The following is a 23,623-nucleotide window of genomic DNA, read 5'->3' on the forward strand; positions in this document are numbered from 1 at the left end:
CAATCGTACTTGGAGACGTGGTGGTGGGGTAGCCATTTATGCTCGCGAGAATCTAGGAGTCCAAGAAGTACATGATATTAATGTGCCCGACCACCTTGAAGTGCTGTGGGTAAAAGCCAGACCAGAAAGGCTAACCCGTGAAATACCTGTACTTTTTTATGCAATCATCTACTCCCCGCCAGATAATCCACATGAAAGTGAACTTATTGCGCACTTGCTTCATGGTTTTGATTATATACGCACCCAATATCCTCAAGCTGGTGTAACATTATTTGGTGACATCAACCGGCTTGATACTACTCAGATCTGCTCTGGTAACGGACTTACGCAAGTTGTGAATAAACCAACCAGGAAAGACGCGATTCTTGACAAAATTATCACTACTATGAATCGTTATTACAAGGAACCTGAAATATATTCCCCAGTTGGAACAAGCGACCATTCGTCGGTTCTTTGGTCCCCTCTGAACAGTCTTCCATCCAAAGCCAACACAACGCGTTCGCGAGTTGTAAGACCGATGAAAGATTCAAATATGAGAGAGTTTGGAATTTGGATTGGAGAGCGTAACTGGTCTGAAGTGTATGAAAAAACAAGCGCAGTGGAAAAATGTAATGCCTTTTATACCACCCTTCAGGAAGGTATTGATAGATACTTTCCAATTAAAACCATGAAAGTGCACAGCGCTGATAAACCGTGGATGACTAGTTACATAAAACGCCTCATAGATGAGAGACAACAGGTTTTCCACCGTGAGCATAGGTCGCGAAAATGGAAACGTTTGCGAAATAAAATTTGTCGTGAAATTGCAAAGGCAAAGAAAGAGCACTATAAAACCAGGGTTCAACGCCATAAAAAAGCAAATCCAGCTGAGTGGTACAAGCAAATCAAGGTCATGGCAAATTTGAGCAACTCTGAGTCAACCATTCAGCCCCCTCCAGGTGTTGATGCTAATGACTTTGAAGCCGTTGCGAACAGCATCAACAACATCTTTGCATCAGTTTCTAATGACCTTGATGTGCTTGATACCGCTAAGCTTCCTGCTTATCGACCAGATCCAAACCCATGCCCTACTGTTCATGACTACGAGGTTTATGAAATGCTGAAGAAAATAAAAATTGGAAAAGCCGGTGGTCCAGATGGTATTTCTGCCAGACTCATTAGAGAGTTCTCCTATGAACTTAGTAAACCCCTGGCCGAAATCCTCAATCAATCATACTTTGAAGGTTCAGTACCACCCCAGTGGAAGAGGGCTGTTGTAGTCCCGATTCCAAAGTCTAAACCCGCTACTTGGGATAAACTGAGACCAGTCTCTCTAACTGACCACTTTGCCAAAGTTGCAGAGGGTTTTATGGCAAAGTGGTTGTTAGAGGACTTAGAGAAATCTATAGATCCCAATCAATACGGGAACCGCAAAGGTGTTTCCGCCACACATTATCTGGTGAAATTAATGGATACTCTGATCATGAATTCTGATAAACCCGGTCACTTGAGCTCGGTTGTTATCACTGATTTCAGCAAAGCTTTGGATTTAGTGAACCACAATGTGCTCATCAATAAATTTATATCCCTTGGTATACGTCCCTCAGTAGTGACATGGATTGCCAGTTTTCTTGATGGTAGAGAACAGAGTGTTAGGTACCGTGGTCAAAATAGTGATTGGGTTAAGTTGAAAGGTGGTGTGCCTCAAGGCACACGCATTGGCCCACTTGGTTTTGTCACCGTAGTTAATGATGCCGCTATGGACAATTCCATTACGACATTGAAATATGTCGATGATTTAACTTTGGTTGAGACGAGAGCACGTAATGATGCATCGAACATGCAGACTCATCTTGACAAATTCCAGGATTGGGCGGTGCAAAACCACATGAAGCTTAACCCTTTAAAGTGTGCTTCTATGAAAGTGTCATTCTTGAGAAACAACCCAGTTGACCAACCACTTATGATTGCGAATGTTCCCCTTCAGTCTGTTTCAGCTGCAAAAATACTTGGTGTCCATGTAAGTTCTGATCTGAAATGGGGTAACCATGTCACTGAAGTGCTAAAAAAAGCAAATGGTAGACTGTATATGCTTAAACTTCTCAAACGCTTCAACTTGCCAACAGATGATCTTATTACTATCTTTTCTGGGTTCGTACGCCCATTAGCTGAGTATGCTGCCCTGTGTGGCACCCTGGTCTGACCATCGACGAAAGTGCCGCTTTGGAACGAATCCAGAAGGGAGCATGTAGGATTATTGTTGGCAAGCAGTATACAACCTATGATGAGGCACTTGAGCTTTGTAAGTTGCCAACCATGTATGAGAGACGTGAGCAACAATGTTTGAAGTGTTTCAACTCGCTTTTCAAATCTGAGCGTTTCCATAGTTGGGTACCTCCAAAGAAGAGCACCATTCATGGCAGAGTTCTAAGAAATTCTGACCAATTGTCGGTACCAAGGTGTAGAACATTGCGTTGTCAGAAAAGCCTTCTGGTGTACATGGCCAATATGTGGAATAAAAAGACTCCTAGTTTTTAGCTTTTTAATTATTTTACAAGGCTATTTGCATTTTCACTCACATCTCCACCAAATTTTATAAACATTATTATGTGCAATATATTTTCTGTTTCTCTCATTTAATATGATCTTAGTATGTCAAGTAATCCATTTATGAAAGTATGTGTGTGCCGAGAAGGAGTTTGAGTATGTAGTCACTAGTGCATGAGTAGAGAAAGATTTTGAATAAGTGGTGTGTAAGGTCAGTGGGGGTGATCTTGTGGTAGTGATAGTTTATGAGTGGATATGGGATGCAGGGGTGTGTGTGGGGGTGTACATGTGAATGAATGGGTGAAAATGAATGTGTGGATGTTTTACTATGTAATTTGCTTTTTTCTTCATGTTTTTGCTGTATTTATATGTACATTGTATTTTAGCATTTATACTTATGTATTTTAATATTTTATATGTGTGTACTTTTGTAAAATTGTTGCATTTCAGTTTTTATACTGCTATGACAATTGTGTAATAAACCTTTAATGAATGAATGAATGAATGAATAAAATCTTGGCCACTTGAGTGCACATGCCTTCCTCACGGTGCGTTTGGGGGCCTCCAAATTTTGGCCTGGCCCAGGGCCCCCAAATAGGTAAATCCGTCCCTGCCCTCCCCTCCCCCTGGAAACAATGTCAGAGCAGATATTGAGTGCAACCACTTTTTACTATTTTTCAGCATTCAACATTAATAAGGGGAGCGGGGATGCGTAAAATAAACAAACTGTCCCAAGCATTTCGCGCGGGATTGTCTGAAAGAAGCGAGAAAATAATCTATTAATATCAATAAAATCGCCATAACTCTTGAACGCGTTGTTCGATTTTCATGATTTTTCAAGTAGTGTTAAGAAAATGGTATTATGCATTACTTAATTAGCAAAATTTGTATTTATTTTGAATACAAATATATTTAAATGTCAAAAACGCTAGAATATACGCATTTTACTGATCACCAATTATATATATGTTGCTCTTAACTTTGACCATAATATATAAATCCCTGTACTCCACTATCGTAGGTGTCATCTGAAATGTACAAGTATTAAAAAAGTTCGAATCTCGGATAGTGTTTCGTTCATTTTTGTGTGTGTGTGTCTCCTACTTTCTTACTCCCGAACCATTTATTCCAAGCAAAAGGAAAAAAATAAGCAGTTTCTTCATTTTTTTCAAAGCAATAAGCCTCTGATTTTAAGAAAATTCATTGATAACGTGAATATGCATGTATTTTTGTATTTAAAAAAAATGACAAGTTAATTAAACCGTGTATAATAAAAGATGGAAAATTTATTAATCTCTTCATAACTGAAAGAATTATTAAAATCGAACAACGCGTTATGGAGATATGGTCATTTTTATGATAGGCCATCTTTTTGATCTATTCAGACAATCTTGAGCAAAAACCGTTGGGACAGATGATGTTTTATAGATCAAATTCCTGTGAATTGAACATAAGGCTGATCGCTGCGAGGCGAGAGGCGTGGTAGAATAAAATATGGCAAATTTATTAATTTCTTCATAACTGAAAGAATTATCAAAATCGAACAACGCGTTATGGAGATATGGTCAATTTTATGATAGGCCATCTTTTGATCTATTCAGACAATCTTGTGCGAAAATCGTTGGGACAGATGATGTTTTATAGATCAAATTCCTGTGAATTGAACATAAGGCTGATCGCTGCGAGGCGAGAGGCGTGGTAGCATACTTTAAAGTCTTGTGAGTCGACTACTTCAGAAGGAAAGTATATAATCAATGTGTCTTTCCAATAATGACGTATGGCTCTGAAACATGGTCATTAACTAAATACTTAGAAACTAAACTACAGTCCGCTCAAACTTCAAAGAGCAATGGAACGGTAAATGTTAAACATCTCACTGCGAGACAAAGTAAGGTGCTCAACCATCAGACAGCTGACCGGTGTTGCAGACATTTGGAGAAAAATCAAACAATCAAAATGGAGATGGGCTGGACATGTTACCAGAAGAAATGATAACAGATGGACAAAGAGATTGTTAGAATGGCAACCAAGAATGAGAAAAAGAAGAAGAGGTAGACAGAAGAGGAGGTGGAGAGATGATATGACATCATATATTGGTATAACATGGGCGAGAGTAGCAGTAGATGGAAAGGTATGGAGTGACCATGAGGAGGGCTACATCCAACAGTGGATTGACATAGCCTAGATAGATAGATAGATATAGAGTCGACTACTTAATTAGCTATTGTCTTCCTGATACATCCATCCCCGGGGTTATGTGCACACCAATGCAATGTAAATCTAGACGTAATAAATATATTTTATTACACTTAAAGTCGAAATCTACATTTGATAAAATAAATAAACAGATTTATTAATTACTATCATTTAATAATGATAAGAAAAGGGATCTGTCGTGCATATTTGCAAATGGCATTTCTATTGTTATGAGGCTTTTAGCGGTAAATAATACTCAATGAAATTGAAGCTTGACAATCGCTAAGTCTTATTGTTTCTTCATAGAGCGATATTAGTCTTCAGGAGAGGGCACTGTAAAATGTGTAATGAATAAACAGATCTTTTCATCCATTTTTATTTAATATAAGTAAGTAAAGGGTGTCTATCGAATATTATTTTCAAAAACCATTATGAGGCTTTTAGCGGTAAATGTAAGATAGCCGAAAGTTCATAATAGTGTTATGTACTAGATGCAAAATGTGGTCATAGACCACGAATCTACAATCCCGGTCATAATTGTTCGAACACTTTGACATGGGTACTTCAAATATGCCCCATTCCTCCGATCAATATTGGTGGGGTTTTTTTGGTCATGCACCCCTAGAAACATCCAGCATTGATTGGTGGAGCAGGGGGAGGGTTTTAGTAGTAGGAAATGGTTCAGACTTCGCGTCAAAGAAAGCGAACATGATGCAGTCATGTCTACAGTAGAATTCATCTCGACCTTTGCAGGACTTAAACCCCATTAAAAGCTATTAAACCAAGATAACACTCATTGAAACAGCTCAACTGATTAAATCGGATCTTCTCTAGTTGTGCACATGTGTCTGGTTTACATGTGCGATATCGCAATAAAGCTGGTATTATCGCTTCAGTTGGGTAACCGATTATAAAGGAAACGAAAGGAAACAATGGTATGTGGACCTTTGTTCACGAAATGAGACAATGGCCTGCTTTTTGTTAACCAGCATTCTTGAAAATGAGCAACATAATGATTGTTGACTTAACACGGTTTGGAAATAATTTCTTCATATTTTTGGTGTTATCTGTCGTTTACATATCCTTCCTAAAACACAAAAGTGCGACCCTCTCCAAACACCTAAATTAGCTAAAAATGTAGGACATGTTACAAAACTATATTTTCTAGAATTTCATAGAATACTTTAAATGTAGCTTGTACCGTTTTTTTGTGGCATCCTTCAGAGCGGAGCGGTCCGTTACCTATATAGCTCAATATTTTCGGTCAAATCTCCATTCAATTAACACGGGGAGTTGGCTAGCTATGAGCTAGCTATGCTTTGCCCTCACTCATATTCTACGAAAGTGCGACCCCTTCTGAACATCTAACCTAGCTGTAATTTTAGGTCATGTTAGAGAAATATATTTGCTAGAAGTTTGGAGAATACTTTAAATATTGGCCGGTTATTTTTCACACAGTGATGTTAACTAGGCAATGCCTATATACCTATAACATACACTGTTTGTAGAGGTCACGCGTCAATGGTGAGAGCACTGTGTATTGTGTATAGGAAAACGGACAGTAACTGCAGTATGAACTTTAATATGTCAAGTATATCAGAAATACGGTCTCAAACAGTCCTACTTTGACACATGTGTTCGAACTATTTATGTCCGGGATTGTAGCTGTGGCATGTTGGTGTTTTGGACTATGACTTGACTTTTGACCTGACCCCTGCAAAATGTTCCCCATGCATGGGGTTTGTTAACACCTTGTATGCAGTGATCCTTTAAAAAACTTAAACGGGGCCGGCAATGTAAAAATTTGACCCAGATGACTTCTGTCCCAGTGACCTTTGCAAAATGTGTCCTAGGTCATGAGGTCATTCAGAGCAATTTTAAGATTTGACTATGTGACTTTCGACATCATGACCCCTGAATGAACTTTGACATGTTATCCTGATCATGAGGTTTGTTGCCACTGAGTTTGAGCTCAATTGGGGAAATAATAAGAGTTGACACTTACGCAACCTTTGACCTGACTCCAGCGAAATGTTTTCCCGGTCATGAGGATTGTCATGGCCAAGTTTGAGCCCAATCGGAGCATTTTCAAGATTTGACCCCTGTGGGACCTCTGACCTGACCCCCGGCAATACAAATTTCAAACAAACATATTGGGAATATCATTGTTTCTTTCAAAGTAAAAACAACTATACAGCCACGTACTTTGAGCCCCTAGATGACCTTACTGGGGTGTTTATTTAATTATGTATGTACTAATTAAATTAATTAAAGGCCCGTTCAGTGCTCATCCGGACGATCGTAAAAATCATCAAAATTCAGATTTTAGTACCTTAGTCATTGTCATAGATGTGCTAACATAGCATGTGAGTAGCTCAGCAGAAAGCCGCGTATTTAAGACAAAATAAGACATTTTACATGAATCTGTAATTTAGATACTGACAGTATCTAAATTAGCTACATGTATTTGAATGGGGCTTCAACTTCGTCAGTACTGCTGTTTTCTTCGTTTTTATCCAAATTTGTCATTTCAAAAATACCAAATGACAATTTGAATGACTTATCCTTCACTTTTAAGCAATTTATAAACAATTTTAATTTTTTCACATTTGTGCGCACGTGCTGGGATCACTGAATGGGTCTTTAACTAATAGAAAAATAATTTATTAATAATTCATTTACTGGGGTGTTTATTAAATTATGTATGTATTAATTAAATTTATGTATTTATTTATTTATTAATATTAATTTATTAATATTTAATTTATTTATTTATTTATTTAAAGCCATAATGTGTGATTAGCTATGAGCGACGCCCTCAATTTATTCGGATTTTTACTTTTTGCATAATTATAATGCCCAGTGGTATACTAAAATACCATGTAAAAGACTGAGCCTGAAGTGCTTTAATAACAGTAAAATTCAACTTTTTATATTAAAACCGGTTCGCTGATCGAGTGCTTACTAACATGTCCCGTGGATGTCAGCTTATGTGTGCACACGTCGAGCGCGATGCTCCGTGCAGATTACATTGTAATACGATCGGCTCGAAATTAAAAGGGGGTAATGTGATCAGTGAAAACAAATATTTAAATAGGAATCTATTCTTTATGCAAATCACACATTATTGCTTTAACTGACTACTCTTTCTTTCTTTCATCATTCAAAGTGTTAATATAAATCCAGGTACATGCAGAAAGAAATATGTATCTGCATGTAGGCCCAATGAATATCATACTATTTATACCATGATGTTTTGCAATGTAGGAAATATAATAGATAACACACTCACCTTATACCCACTCACGAGCCAAGTCATGGTTATCTCAAAAGACAATATTGCTAAGACAATATTGTTCAAGGTTGCGCCGCAGGCTTATAAAGAAACAATGTTGCTCCAAAAACAATAGCAAACAAGCTTAAACTATAAATTAGCCCCCGATAGAGGTCAGGGCCTGAAGAATGAGGGAAATTATGGGGTAAAGAGTAAAAAAAAATGTAAAAGTAGGCCTATGAAATGTGTGACGAGCTGTCCGTAAATATAACAGAATTTTCGTTATCAGTTCGTCATCCTTAAGGTTACTCTTGCTTTCTTGCCCTGCGGGGCCCTTATATTGGGTCCCACTTGGAATGTTTAGTCGTCGTATGGAGTCTCCGGCCTCGGGCCTGCCGGCCCTGCGGCCTTGATGATTTTTGGTTGATACTGGGCCCCAGCATCAACAATCAACAATGAGTAACCTGTCTCTAATTTTTTTTAAATTTCTTCACTACGTTGAAAATACGTTTTAAAGTGAATTATGACCAACAGAGGGCGCTCCCAGCAAACACAAAAACGTTTTAAAAACATTTTTAATAAGTTATATTTTGGCTTTGGTTTACATAAAAACGTTTTAATAACATTAACATGTCGGGTTATATAAAGGTCATGAAAACGTTTTAAAACGTTTTGTATGAAAACACACCACAACAATATTTTTAAAATGTTTTCAAAAATGTTATTGTAAACTATTTTTGCAAACATTTTTTGCCAAATATTTTGTCGACACTTAAATAACATTATGTTAAAATATTTGCACCCAGCAAACACAAAAATGTTCTTAAAATGTGTTTTTTCAAAACGTTTTAATAACATTTAAATGTCATGTTATATAAAGGTCATGAAAACGTTTTTAAAACGTTATTGCAAATATTTTGGGCAAACTTTTTTCGCAAAATATTTTTCAACCCCAAAATAACATTCAATTGTTGAGAACTGTACCCATCCCCAATCCAGCCAAATTCAAGATGTTTTGGATGAATTCAGTGAATGGTCTGCCAATAATAATCTGAAACTTAACCCTTTGAAATGTCAAGCCCTGCAGGTCTGCTTTAAGAGGAATCCACCGAATAATATTATCAAAATCAATGACATTCCTCTCAACTTTGTTTCTGAGGCAAAAATTGTGGGTATTTGGATGCAGGACAACCTCAAATGGGATAGAAACATTGCTGAAATTGTGTCCAAAACCAATCGTCGGTTATATATGCTTAGGATTTTAAAAAGGTTTGGTTTTAATACCCAGGAATTATGTTCAGTTTACAAAGGATATGTACGGCCATTACTTGAATACGCGGATGTAGTATGGCATTCCTCACTCACCACAACTCAAGATCATACTTTGGAGCAGCTGCAAAAAGAGCTTGCAAAATAGTTCTGGGCAAATTGTATGATGGTTATGATAACGCTCTTAATCTGTGCCAGCTAGACTCTTTAGCTAATAGGAGGGAGGACCATTGTCGTAAGTTGGCCGAAGGGCTTTCTGCTTCTGTTCGAACAAAAGATCTCATCCCTCCTACCAGACTGGAGAGTCATGGCAGGGTCCTTCGCAATGCAAATCAAATCTCTCAACTTTATGCAAGGACCGATCGTTTCAAAAACAGCGCTATTCCATATGTTTTGCATATTCTGACTTTTTAAATATGGTAATATTGAGGCAATTTTAGCCTTTTAATGGTGTGTATTTATAATGTTTTTGAATGATGTCTTGAATAAGTGCAATATTTTATTTTCTATCAACAGCAGTTGCTGTATTTTTCCTTGTTAATATCGATAATATAATTTTTAATGTTTAATTGTTTTTAATATTGTAAACCACTTGTAATTTGGCCTGAGGGCCACGATTTATGTGTGAATAAAATATACTATATACTATACTATTCTGTTTAGAATGTTTTGTATCAAGTTTTCAAAAATGTTTTTGGAATGTTATTAAACCGTTTTTATACCCATTATATAACCCGGCATTTAAACGTTTTCTGTAAAACATTTGTGTTTGCTGAGCAGTAGATTATCATATATAAAATGATTTTTAAAGTTATGAAAACGTTTTATACCCTTAATATACCTTTTATATAACCCGACATTTAAACGTTTTCTGACAATCTTTTATAACCTAGTGCGAATGATGTCGAAAACGTTTTGTGTTTGCTGGGTATTACTGTACTAAAGTACGTGGTATTTTGACAACGGGATACACCGTGACCATACGTATGCTAGCATACAGCATACTCTTCCAAGCACGGTCTTCCAAGCACCGTGACAATACACTACGTATTGTCACAGTGTTTTCCATGTACAATATGTGTGTATTGGGTCCCCAGTTATGGCTGCCAGTGAAGTGTAGGAATGCGTGAAATGAGATTCGTCTATACCATGTATCCATAGTACAACGCAAGCTATGTTACCATGGTTACTGACTTGGAAGCTTTGACTGGCTAGCTGCCAATAGTTGCCAGGACAGACCCAGCCAGAGACTCAAGGCATACAGATAGCTCCTTTTAGTATAGACGAATCCAACGAGCCAATTGATGGTCAGAATTCAGTCGGCCATTACTGGGTCCCGTCTGCACCAAACTGGTGTTATTACTGCCCAATTGGGTGGATTAAATCCGTTTAAAAATTGATGTTGAATTGTATTGTGTTGTAAACTTTCATCATTCTTTTGTCTACCTGTAACACGGGTGATGGAATGCAGTTCCTATCCCCGCCAAGGCCATATCATTTCACATTTTAGGTGGAATGGACCAAAGGAGGGGGGGGGGGGCAGAAATGGCTACCATTGAGGTGTAGGAATGCGTGAAAAAGTGACGTAAATAATTGAATTAGCTACCATAGCAATAGATGAATAATTTTTTAATATATCACCCTGCACTACAACGTTTATTTATTTATTTATTTTATTCATATTTATCCAGGGTAGCCCAATTCAGCCGATAGCTGGTCTTACATGGGGCCCTGCAATACATTTACATAACATTAAAAGGCAACAATTTTCAACATGCAATTTATATAAAATATACAACTATTAGTTACAAAATTAAAATACAGAAATATATACAATTTTCAAAGTAGAATAGAAATACATCATTAACAAGTACATGCTCAATTTTTTTAAGACTTGAATCTTTGCTTGAAAATCTGCACATTCTGAACGTTCACTCGGTACCTATGCATTGAACCATAGATGTCAAAGAACAGGGATAAAGACCCAGTATAGTAATTCTATAGAATATGCATATTATGCTGATCACTCACACCTGTTAGAGTGTAATCTGCTTGTAGTGCATTAGAGCCCGTCACCCTTAAGGTTACTCATTGTTGTTTGTTGATGCTGGGGCCCAGTATCAACCAAAAACATCAAGGCCGCAGGGCCGGCAGGCCCGACGCCGGAGACTCCCATACGACGACTAAACACTCCAAGTGGGACCCCAGGGCCCCGCAAGAAAGCAAGAGTAACCTTAAGGATGACGAACTGATAACGAAAATTCTGTTATATTTACGGACAGCTCGTCACCCATTTCATAGGCCTACTTTTACATTTTTTTTTGCTCTTTACCCCATAATTTCCCTCATTCTTCAGGCCATGTCCTCTATCGGGGGCTAATTTATAGTTTAAGCTTGTTTGCTATTGTTTTTGGAGCAACATTGTTTCTTTATAAGCCTGCGGCGCAACCTTGAACAATATTGTCTTAGCAATATTGTCTTTTGAGATAACGCCCCGTAGCCACCCCAGCCAGCCCCATACCTCATTTTAACATACCAATATTCTGCTTTTTATATTCTATGGGGTCGCATATTACCTCAAATATTTCTTCACTACGTTGAAAATACGTAATTATGACCAACAGAGGGCGTTATTACTGTACTAAAGTACGTGGTATTTTGACAACGGTATACACCGTGACCATACGTATGCTAGCATTTCAGCATACTCTTCCAAGCACGGTCACCGTGACAATACACTACGTATTGTCACAGTGTTTTCCATGTACATACGTGAGGATTATTTTGGTTCCGAGGTCATCCACAAAATTCTTAAAGAGGTATGGAAATTAATGAATCTCATTTTGTAGATTTAGCTGACACTCCAGTGTATATAAGTACACACATACTTATATATTTCTCGATTGACCTTTTTATGTCATTGCCATTGCCAACGTCTTTGTCTGTCTGCACTAGTCCTGTCAGTCTGCTGTTTGCACCCTCCGTCCTTGTCTGTTGTCTGTAGGTGTCTTTTGTTTTTTGCACTGAGGGCAATCACGTCTTTCGAGCTTTGCTCTTGTGATTGTCCTACCATCCTTTTTTCGATATTGTTACTGTATTATGATATTTTGATGGTGAAATAAAATTGAACTTGAACAAAATTCTTAAAGAGGTATGAAAATTAATCAATATACTCTCATTTTGTAGATTTAGCTGACACTCCAGTGTACATGATGTATAATCATAATTATATCAAGTAACTGTCTCATCTCCATTTAGGCGGTTTTGATAACATTACGTTTAAAGAATTCTGCCCTCATAAAATATTATGCCTCTGTATATATATGATACTGGTCTGTGGCTTTATTGAGGTTGGAAATAGACACAAATCTCTATTGTCACTAAAAAGCCCATTAAAATCTTATTTTAGCCAAAATTTGAGAAGCATTTTGTGTTGTGCTGAGCCATCGATAGGCATGCAAAGTCTCAAGAGGTCATCATGGAACTGACACTCTTGACGTTATAATGCTTGAAGCATAACTATTTGAATGACACTCTCGTAATTAGAGTAATAATCTGACTTGTTTATCCGAATATTAAATCGTTAGTTCTTATGCCACCACCAGTCCTTGTAATATGTACAATTTTAACCACCCATTATGTTACGCCAATGTATAGCTCTTGTCAGTTGCCAGGATCTCGGAACCCGAAATTCAAAGCCGCTAGCCGGGAGTCAAAGTTATGTAAAAGTCTGGTGATGCCTTTGAAACATGACGTTTGCTAATCACGGATGAAATACTTTGATGGAATTGTCGTCGCAGACAAGAAGCTCTTCTCCGTCGTCTTTGATTGCCATTCCCCAGGGAGATCTGACTTCCTTAGTCAGAATTCCAATATAGTCACCTGTGAGAGAGTAGCGGTAGACTGCTGGAACTCTTATGTAGCTGGCGACGAAGACTTCATCTTGGATAACACATATTCCCGTAGGGTAGAATTTGCTACCTGGTGGAGTGGCGAAGGTGTAGAGTTGAGTACCGTCGGTGCCGTACACGTGAACTGCGCATTTGTTATAATCGCTGACAATAACGTGATCATCTGCAGTGATGGCAATGAAGTATGGACACAGATTATTGAGACTGAAGCCAGATACGCGCTTACTATTTTGATAATGGATACTAATGTACCCAACAGAACTTCCGACGTACACGCGACCCTTGTTGTCAATGGCTAGCCCGTACAGCTTGGAATTCTCACTGTATGACCAGTTGCCGTTGGGATTCTGAGCAGCGAACCTTTGCTTGAAATTTCCTTGGGCGTTGAAAATCTTAACGTAAGGATTTTCGTCTGTAATGAAATAGTCACCATTTTGAGCAATTGCCAGGCCCCATGGATACGAACAATTCCTTGGATACTGTCCACCACCTGCTTTCAAACCTCTCCTTGGATCCTGTCCACCTGTATACACATCAGGTCTCCAATACTGTTGACCTGCATATGAACGGTCACTTACAATCTGTCCACCTGCATCGGTAGTTTTGATTTGCCGTGTGGGTGTGCCATTCTCATCAAAATGTCGAACGTAATTGTTGCTATTGTATGTAGCCACAGCAATTTAACCATTTTTGTCGAGAACGATGTATCTTCCAGACCTGAACTGCCCCGATGCGATAGTCTTCACTAGAGTCCACTGTTCGTAGGTATTGAGTGAACCGAGAGAACTCATCCCGTAGCTAAGATTCATGCTGGGTATGAATTCAACTTTACCCATAGACTTCCTGACAGGCTTTGGATTCAACTTGGACAGCTGTTGCATGGTATTAGAGAGCGGCGAATACATTGTAGCAACATCATGCTCGGAACCGCCGTGCGTAATCTGTTGTGTCATCTCCATTGCAGTACAAAGACGCGATTTCTGAATTTGTAAGCCGTCTCTGTGCGCTTCTATCTCTTTGCTTTTCCTGGCAACCAATTGTTGCATTTGCTGCGTAAATTCTGTTTCAGCTTGTTTCATCTTCTGTATGAATTCCAAATACGCTTTCTTAGCGGTCGTCTTGTACAGATCGCTGGCTATCATCTCCCTGGCTTTCAGTTCTTTCAGCGTTCTGTCATCTTCTGCCATGGCAATATCGATAGCTTTGGGAATGAGTTCTACTTGGATGAATAACTCTTTGAGTTTGCCATTTCTTTCTCCAGCTGCGGTCGTCAGGTCTATTTGTCTATGACGGGGACGCGGGTGATCTAGGACAGTACAATCTCGGCACATTGGCTCGTCGCATGTCTCGCAATAGAAACGCAAAACTTCACCCTTGTGCTTGGGACACATCTCTTGTTCGGCCGGATTGTGCATAGTCAATGTTCCCGTGCGCAGCTCTTCTAGTGTAAGCACGTGGTGATGTTTCAGTATGCGCAACGACTTGTGGACATCACACATTTCTTACACAAGGAATCGTTACACTCTACACAACGTCCAACAGCCTGATTGTCAGAATCATCGCACGAGGTACATGGAATCTTGGCATCTTCGTGCAGCTTCTTCTGAAGCTCATTTCGCTCTTTCAATTTATTGACGAAGAAGTTGGTCTTCAGCTCTTTCACACCACCCTTTGGTAACGGAAAGTCCTCGCGACAATTTGGACACGAAATTGCGTCCGTGTACTTTGCTGGATATTTCTTTGCTAAACTTTCTGACCAACTGGAGAGACATTTGAAGCAGAATGTGTGAAGACATGGCAATGCTTTAGGATTGTCAATAACAGCAACGCAGATGTTGCACTGAACAAGGTCTGAGTTGTAAGTTTCGTCAAGTTTGAACTTCGAATCAGCCATTTCGTTAGTCTCTATGACTCCAAACGAGCGCCGCGGAAGTTCTTGTTGCAAACGTAAAATAAAAAATAACGTATCGCCCGTACGAGGTGTATCGTCCACTAAATCTACTTCTAAACAGTTAAATGTCGAGTCAATCAATGCGTTGAAGTCACATCGACACTTCCTCGATAAACCATAAGCTGTCTTTGTAGCTGTGAATAATAATAATAATAATAATAATAATAATAATAATAATAATAATAATAATAATAATAATAATAATAATAATAATAAACTACAATGATGATAAAATGATAACACTTTAAAGAACCTGCCTGTAATGATAACTTTCATAAACTTAAAGACCTTATTAAGATATTATTCCAGAAAAAATAAATTTATCAACGTCCATGTAGTCCCAAACTGGGCGCGTTGTTCCAACTTTTGAAGGGGAGCGGATAAAAAAATTGCGAATATGATAAACTTCAATGTTGATAAAATGATATTACCTTGGTAATCTAAACTTGCATGTAATAATATTTTTCATAAACTTAAAGGCCCTCAATATCATTCCAAAAAACAAATGCTGCAAATTCTTAGCACCTATGGAGTCCCAAACTAGGCGCGTCCAATTTTTGATGGGAGGAGCGGCTCAAAAAATTGAGAAATCTTTTTCATGGGGAGGGGGGGGGAGGTCCATTCGAAGTGCAATCTCCCATGAGTACCGTATTTGACCAGGTTTTCTATGTACCCTATTAATTTCCCCCTTGTTTGTTTCCCACCTATCTAGAGGGGGTCGTGTAAGCTATAAGAAGAATGTGCAAATACACCAAGGCTTTTAGCCTTAAAAGTTATTTCGCCAGATGCACGGAAACTCCCTTGCTTCGTATCTTATTGTTGTGGATTTTGGATTATACTTATGGTAGTGGGTGGCAGAGAAGAATCGCTTAGATTTCACCTGAAGAAGATAAGGAGTAGGCGAATCGCGACTGAAGTGTAAACAGATTTGGGCTTTGCAAACGACGTAGTCATAACTAAATAACCTATCTAGCAAGCACAAAAAAACTGCTGCTTAAAGTTAAGTCATCTGTCGGAAAGGTTGGCTTACAAAATGAATGCTTCAACAACAAACGTCGTATCGTTCAATGTTGGCAAAAGCTACCATCCAAACAAACAAGGGTACTAGGCTAAAAGAGGTCAAAGTATCTGGGTGCGTGTGTAGCTAGTATGAAAAACGATATAAAAATTCGTGAAGCAGCATCATGTTACTGAGAAGTAAAGTCTCAGGTTATAATACACACGTGGAAATTACAATTTCGTATTCACTGCTACTGTCGAACTTGATGTTTAGATCAGTATTATATGTATAACATCAATTGGAAGCAGCACATGAGCTGAATGGTGACCTCCCGAAGCTTTCACATAAGATTAGAGAAAAGGACGCACTTTGCTGGGTATTCTTACAGAAGCAAAGCATGGTAAGAGAAACACGAGAAGATCCCATTCTAACCATGCTAAACATGTACCTGAACTGGGCATACTGAAACAGGACATTGGGTTGCATTAAACAATGTTAAAGGATCTGGGAACAGTCTTGTAGGACAGGGAGAGTATATCGTGCATGTACAATTCCGACTAAACGACGCTATTACAGTGTCATTACACTGTGATCATGTAATGTTAGTAACTTCGAACATCAAGTATATTTCAATCATTTATTTACCCCGTTGCGAGTGTTTTTATATGTCGAACACCTATTTATACAGAAACAGATAACATGGATACATGTTACTTACGTCAGCGAACTCGCATCAAACTTAGGTAAAGTTACACAAACATTTCAGGTATTGTTATATAGGGTACATGTACGATGTAGCAAAGAAATTGCAATTGTTCAAAATGTACATACGATGGCGTAGCGGTACATGTTTAAGGTCGATCGCACGCATGACCGCACTTTCTACTGATTCGCAAACACAAAGGGTATTTCCGCGACAACGCAATCCCAAACACATTTGAGCGCCAAAAAGTCTTTTACATTCAAATAAGTGGACTTAAGGAATCGGATAGCAACGTGTGTACAGTATTTTTGGTGGGATCTGAGAGCACATCAGACATATCGAATTGCATTCTGAATACGAGGAATGTCCTTCTGAGAAATAATTTTGATTTTTTGAAATTCGCGATATAATACCAATTTTATGGCAACTTATTAAAATTTGATATATTTTTTAAAATTTTGATATTAAAGCTGGAATGTGGCTGGAATGAAAAGCCGACCATCAATTGAAAATTTTGACCTTTCATATTGAGGATATACATTTTTTTCACAAAAAGACCTAAATTTGTTTGGTGTTTTGAAAAAAAAACCCATATCTTCAATACAAAAGGTCAAAATTTTCATATGATGGGTGGCTTTTCATCCCAGTTACATACACTGTAAGTACATGTCATTAGATTTATACAATTTACTTAGGGCTGTTAAATTTCAAAAATATCAATTTTTAATCATTTGCAATAATATGTGTATTATATTGCGAATTTAAAAAATTCAAATTATTTGATATCAGAAGGACATTCCTCGTATTCAAAATGCAATTCGATATGTCTAATGTGCTCTCAGGTCCCACAAAAAATACGTGAAAACGTTGCTATCCGAGCCCCTAATCTTTTAAAAATTAACTTTGTGGTACAGGTTTGAACAGTTTGAAATAAAATTTAAAAAATGGTCCCTTTGTTTATACGACGTAATGTTCTGTCTAATTTAGACCTTCTTGCGTACGTTCTTCTTCTTTCTATGCAAGTGCAAACTTCAAAAAGACTGCATCAGTGTGTTGTGCTCTGCGCATCCAAAATTTATCAGTCAGCAAAGTTCAATGTAAAATACATACAGTGATGATTTGCTTTAAAATACTACAGATGACTGCTGGTTACTTGGCATCCGCTCTTAATGCCATTCTGAAGGCATCAAAGTATGATCATTCTACAGGATCTATCCTCAGTAGTTTCAAGCCCCCAAATTGGTTGGAGTTACAGTGACCTATCCAGTATCTGGATTTCGCTTCGTTGGGGTACTCTCTCCATCTGATAACAACCAGGTTGTAGCAGATGCGATACAGCATGGACATTCTGTTTTGGTATCGTCTGCTTTCCAGTGTTGGGCATTGGAGATCTTTCAGTTGGCCATTTACGCTTGTCCTCATCCAGTCATATTTTCCAGTGACATAACGTGCACCACTGTACTGAACCTGCTCAACCTTCTTTATATTGCGTTAAGTATGTGGTTCCCAGGCTAGCGTATGCAACTATTGGTCGAACATATAGGTGGCTTCTTTGATTGTTTTGCTGCAATGATCGCAATTGCACCCCAGATAAACACGGGTTGAGTTTGCTTTCTTCTTGGTGGCATCGATGTGGTCCCCGATGTGGTCATTGAAATTGAGCTTGGAATCCACATGCATGTCCAGGTACTTGCCTGACGAGTTCGTCTCCACAATTTCACCATGGATAATGTAAGGTGTACAGATTGGGTTGTGTTTGTTAGTGATTCTTACGACCTGGCATTTGGATGGGTGGAATTCCATGAGCCAGGTACGTTCCCATTGAGTGCATCCAAGTCATCCTAAAGAAGTGAAGAATCTGAAACAGATGATATTCGCTTGTACAATACGCAGTCGTCTGCAAATAGACGGGCTACTGAGCTCTTGACACAGCTTGGCAGGTCGTTAATGAAGATGAGGAAGAGTAGTGGCCCCAGCACACTGCCTTGAGGTCCACCAGATGTAACTCTCACCTCGTTGCTAACTTGCCCGTCGATATCTGCCTGCTGAGTGCGGTTGGTTAAGAAGTCACCCATCCACTTCAAGATGTTACTATTCATGCCATAGTGTTCAGCCTTATGCAGAAGGAGCTAGTCTATGTGAGACATTGTCAAATACTTTGTCGAAGAAAGGCAGTCAGACTCTTCTCATCAAGAGACTTTGCTAATTCATGGATGTTGAGTATTAGTTGAGTATCACACGATCTCCTCTAGTCTGCCTCTTCCTGAAGACATGTGTATTATGATGAAATATAAGCACCTATTTGCGTATGTATCTATTTGCATCTATGTATGTATGGAACTCCGTTATTTTGTAATTACAGATTATTTTATGTTACATGTTATGTATTTAGAGTAATGTTAATTCAATGCATTAAAATCGAATTGAATTGAAATGAATTTTGGGCGATTTTCATTTCAATGCATTGGAATTGAATTGGAATCGAAATGAGTGGGCTTGGGCATGAATTGAATTGGATTGGAATTGAAATCATCGTGAGCAATGAAGAATTGAATTGGATTGGAATTGAAATCATGTTGAGTGATGAAGAATGAAGTGGAATTGAAATGAAATTCAGCTTTGATTTCAATTCAGCATTTCAATTCACAAGCAGATGTCTGTGATTCCACAATCTTAGAAAATATTGTTCGAACACTTTTAAGGCCTTATTGGAAATGGTCCCCTTCTACCCCTGTACAATGTTGGCATGCCCAATATGCTCATCTTCACCATATCGTCTCACAACATTGTTTGGTGGGGAAAGGGGAGGGGGTATGCTTTTAAGATGAACATGCTTTTATGCTTAAAAGATGAACATTGAGACAACACTACTATAATCCTTAGTTTCCAGTGACTCATATAGTGTGCGCTCTATACATGCTATACTAAGAAGAACATGGGAATTACAGTGGGTGTTTGAACACATTTTTTCCGGGATTGCAGATCATTCCACCTGCAAAAAGTGTCCTTCCCCTGTTCTGAATTCTGATACACAAATAATTTCTAATATGATGCAAATTGATTCTTAGCATTTCGAATGTTTTAAATTGCTTGATATGATCGATAATGTGAGTATGAGATCCCCCCAATTTGCCAAAGGTCTCAAACTTTTGGCACTATTCATAAAGCCCCTATTTTTCTCAAGCTCCTAATTTTTATGCTCAAAAGTCATTGTACGTTTGAACAAATTGTGAGAAAACCATTAAAGAAAATGCTTATATCTTTGACAGCTTTTTTCACACTTTTTCAAAAGTACAAGGATTTTGAGTGTAAAATCTTAGGAGGAGCAGGAGGCAAGTAGGGGCTATCTAATAGTATCAAAACCTTGATTTTTGACATCTTTGAGGTCAGTGTGGGGACAGGGTCCCATAATCGATCATACCACACACCTTAAGTTAAGAAAATAATGTGCACGGTGGACAATAAGTTAAGACAAATATTAGGAAGTCAGCCACCTAAGAACTAAGAAGTTCCAAAGTTTCATAAAATAGGACCCAGAGGCCAAGGATCACTCGCATTGTTTGAATATGAAAAGTGAGAATAAAGTATCTTCTATTGAAATGCTTTTGTGACAAGTAGTTTACTTGATTTTGACTTTGTTTTGCCACAGATCCTGGAAAAAAATCTTTCCAGGATCTGTGGTGTTGCTGATTCAAGTGTTATAAAATTGGTAGTAAAACTTAAAACATGCACTGCAAAAACAGTGTCTAGATAATATTAAACACCATTCTAGGCACCATCTTGTCCTCGTTTTGTAAACATGTCTAAATGCTAAACATGTTTAGTAATTTGATGCCTTGTGTTTAGATATTAAACACGTTGATGTTTGACATTTGTGTTTACATTTTACATGTGTTTACAAATCGAGGACAAAAAAGTGTTCAATCTCTAGACATAATTTTTGCAGTATGCCTTTGGTCAATTAACACAAACTGCAACTGTATTGGAATTGGAATTGAATTGGAATTGAAATGAATGCTAAGAATTGAATTGAAATTGATTAGCTGTTAATTTCACTGCATTGGATTGGAATTGAAATGAAATGATTTTGACATTGAGAAATTGATTTGGAATCGAATTGAATTAATTCTAAAGCAAGGTGGATTGAATTGGAATTGAATAGCAAGACTCCAGGTGTAGAAAGAATTGAATTTGAATAGAATTGAAATCAATTTTCTGGAGTGAAATAACAATAATTTAGAGCGTATTTTCAAGAAGCATTTACTCTTGCACACTTAAAACGACGGGGTCAAAATATCAACACTTTTACGGGGTCAATTTTATTTAACCCTATTTGTTGTTAAATCAACCACGGCCGGGGTCATTTTCTGTTGTTTGGCATCATGTTAAATCGATCCCTAAAAGGGTCATATTTAAATGACCTCAAATATAATCATTTTTCAACCCCTGTTCCGGGGTCATTTTCTAATCTGAACCCCTGAATATAGTCATTTCAACCACGTTAGGGGTCATTTTCTAATTGTGACCCCCGAATATAGTCATTTTTTGACACTAATAGGGTTATTTGTTAACTGACTATATTAGGGGTCAAATCATTTTTTGATCCTAAATATAGTCATTTGTAACCACAGTTTGGGTCAAATTTTTCACTAGATCACCGGGTCAAATTTGACCCTCCTTTAGACGGTGCATAATTGCAGGGTCAAAAATGACCCTTTTGGGGTTATTTTTGAACCTGTATTGTTAAGTGTGTGGACTGTAGAAAAACTTACAACAAACGTATTTTCTTTAAAGATAATAACTGGTCGCTTGTTAGTATTGTTCCAAAGAGACTGAAATGAAATGATATCAAGTTGATTTTCACATAATAATAGCGTTTATTGCCTTTATCGATTAAGTTCATATTAACAAAATAATACTGACAAGTATTTCCAATTTAATTCTTTACAAGATAACGATTGTATATCAGATAACTTCCCAGCAAACACAAAAACGTTTTAAAAACGTTTTAAATAAGTTATATTTTGGCTTTTGGTTTAGGTAAAAACGTTTTAATAACATTAAAAAACGTTTTGTATGAAAAACTACACTACAACAATATTTTTAAATGTTTTCAAAAATGTTATTGTAAACTATTTTTGCAAACATTTTTGCCAAATATTGTGTCAATACTTAAATAACATTATGTTAAAATATTTGAACCCAGCAAACACAGAAATATTCTTAAAATGTTTTTTTCAAAACCTTTTAATAACATTTAAATGTCGGGTTATATCAAGGTCATGAAAACGTTTTTAAAACGTTATTGAAAATATTTTGGGCAAACATTTTTCGCAAAATATTTTTTCAACCACAAAATAACATTCTGTTTAGAATGTTTTGTATCAAGTTTTCAAGAATGTTTTTGGAATGTTATTAAAACGTTTTTATACCGTTTATATAACCCGACATTTAAACGTTTTCTGTCAAACATTTTTGTTTGCTGAGAAGTAGATTATCAAAAAATGTTTTTTAAGGTTATGAAAACGTTTTATACTCTTAATGTATCCTTTATATAACCCGACATTTAAACGTTTTCTGACAACCTTTTATAACCTTTTGCGAATGATGTCGAAAACGTTTTGTGTTTGCTGGGCAACACAAAAACGTTTTTAAAACGTTTTAAATAGGTTATATTTTGGGTTTTGGTTTAGGTAAAAACGTTTTAATAACATTAAAATGTCGGGTTATATAGGTCATGAAATCGTTTTAAAACGTTTTGTATGAAAACACACTACATCAATATTTTAAAATGTTTTCGAAATGTCATTGTAAACTATTTTTGCAAACATTTTAGGCCAAATATTTTGTCAATACTTAAATAACATTATGTTAAAATATTTGCACCCAGCAAACACAGAAATGTTCTTAAAATGTTTTTTGCAAAATGTTTTAATAACATTTAAATGTCGGGTTATATAAAGTTCATGAAAACATTTTTAAAATGTTATTGTAAATATTTTGGGCAAACATTTTTTGCAAAATATTTTTTCAACCCCTAAATAATATTCTGTTTAGAATGATTAGTACCAAGTTTTCAAAAATGTTTTTGGAATGTTATTAAAACGTTTTTATACCCTTTATATAACCCGACATTTAAATGTTTTCTGTTAAACATTTGTGTTTGCTGTGCAGTAAATTACCAACAAATGTTATTTAATGTTATGAAAACGTTTTATTTAATGTTATGGAAGTTCATATCTATAAAGATTGTTTTAAAAGTAAGCTCTTTAACAATTGTTGCAATCCACAAATATATACAGGTTGTTTCAAATTAGGTTCTTTTAGAAAAACCACAAAAGTTCATATTAACAAAATTGCAGTTCTTAACCATATTATAAGTATAGTATGGTCGTTGGACATTTTGACCCGGAAAAAATTGGTAAAAAGCTGATTTTTGCACCAGACAAGCAGAATACATCATAAAACATCATATCCAAAATCCGAAGAAATCCTCCTTGGGGAATTTGTTTTATCCAAGATGGCCGCCATAATGGCTGCCACAACATATAATTAGCTGTATCTTAGCTTCTAAAGCAGATATGATGATGACTTTAGTGTCTGTGAATAGGTTTAAGAGGTCAGAGAATTCAAATTTGTGCAAATCTAACACACTGATGTCTTCAATAACACTGAAATCCAAGATGGCCGCCAAAATGGCCGCCACAACATATAATTAGCTGTATCTTAGCTTCTAAAGCAGATATGATGATGATTTTAGTGTCTTTGAATAGTTTTAAGAGGTAAGAGAATT

General features: G+C 37.1%; 2 protein-coding genes across 2 annotated transcripts in view; both read right to left on the reverse strand.

Moving 5' to 3' along the window:
• LOC140168619 (uncharacterized) overlaps nucleotides 1–23,623 on the reverse strand; it is a 367,911-nt gene that overhangs the window by 246,428 nt on the left and 97,860 nt on the right. The gene's annotated exons all lie outside the window — the stretch shown is intronic.
• Nucleotides 13,029–17,007, reverse strand: LOC140168751 (E3 ubiquitin-protein ligase TRIM45-like). The gene is made up of 4 exons (XM_072192161.1): nucleotides 16,846–17,007; nucleotides 14,693–15,261; nucleotides 13,862–14,657; nucleotides 13,029–13,732 (listed from the first exon to the last, which is right to left on the reverse strand). The coding sequence occupies exons 2-4, from the start codon at nucleotides 15,068–15,070 to the stop codon at nucleotides 13,029–13,031; spliced, it is 1,878 nt and encodes a 625-aa protein (XP_072048262.1). The 5' UTR covers nucleotides 15,071–15,261; nucleotides 16,846–17,007.

Source organism: Amphiura filiformis, chromosome 13 (assembly GCF_039555335.1).
Source record: "Amphiura filiformis chromosome 13, Afil_fr2py, whole genome shotgun sequence".
Taxonomy (NCBI): Eukaryota; Metazoa; Echinodermata; class Ophiuroidea; order Amphilepidida; family Amphiuridae; genus Amphiura; species Amphiura filiformis.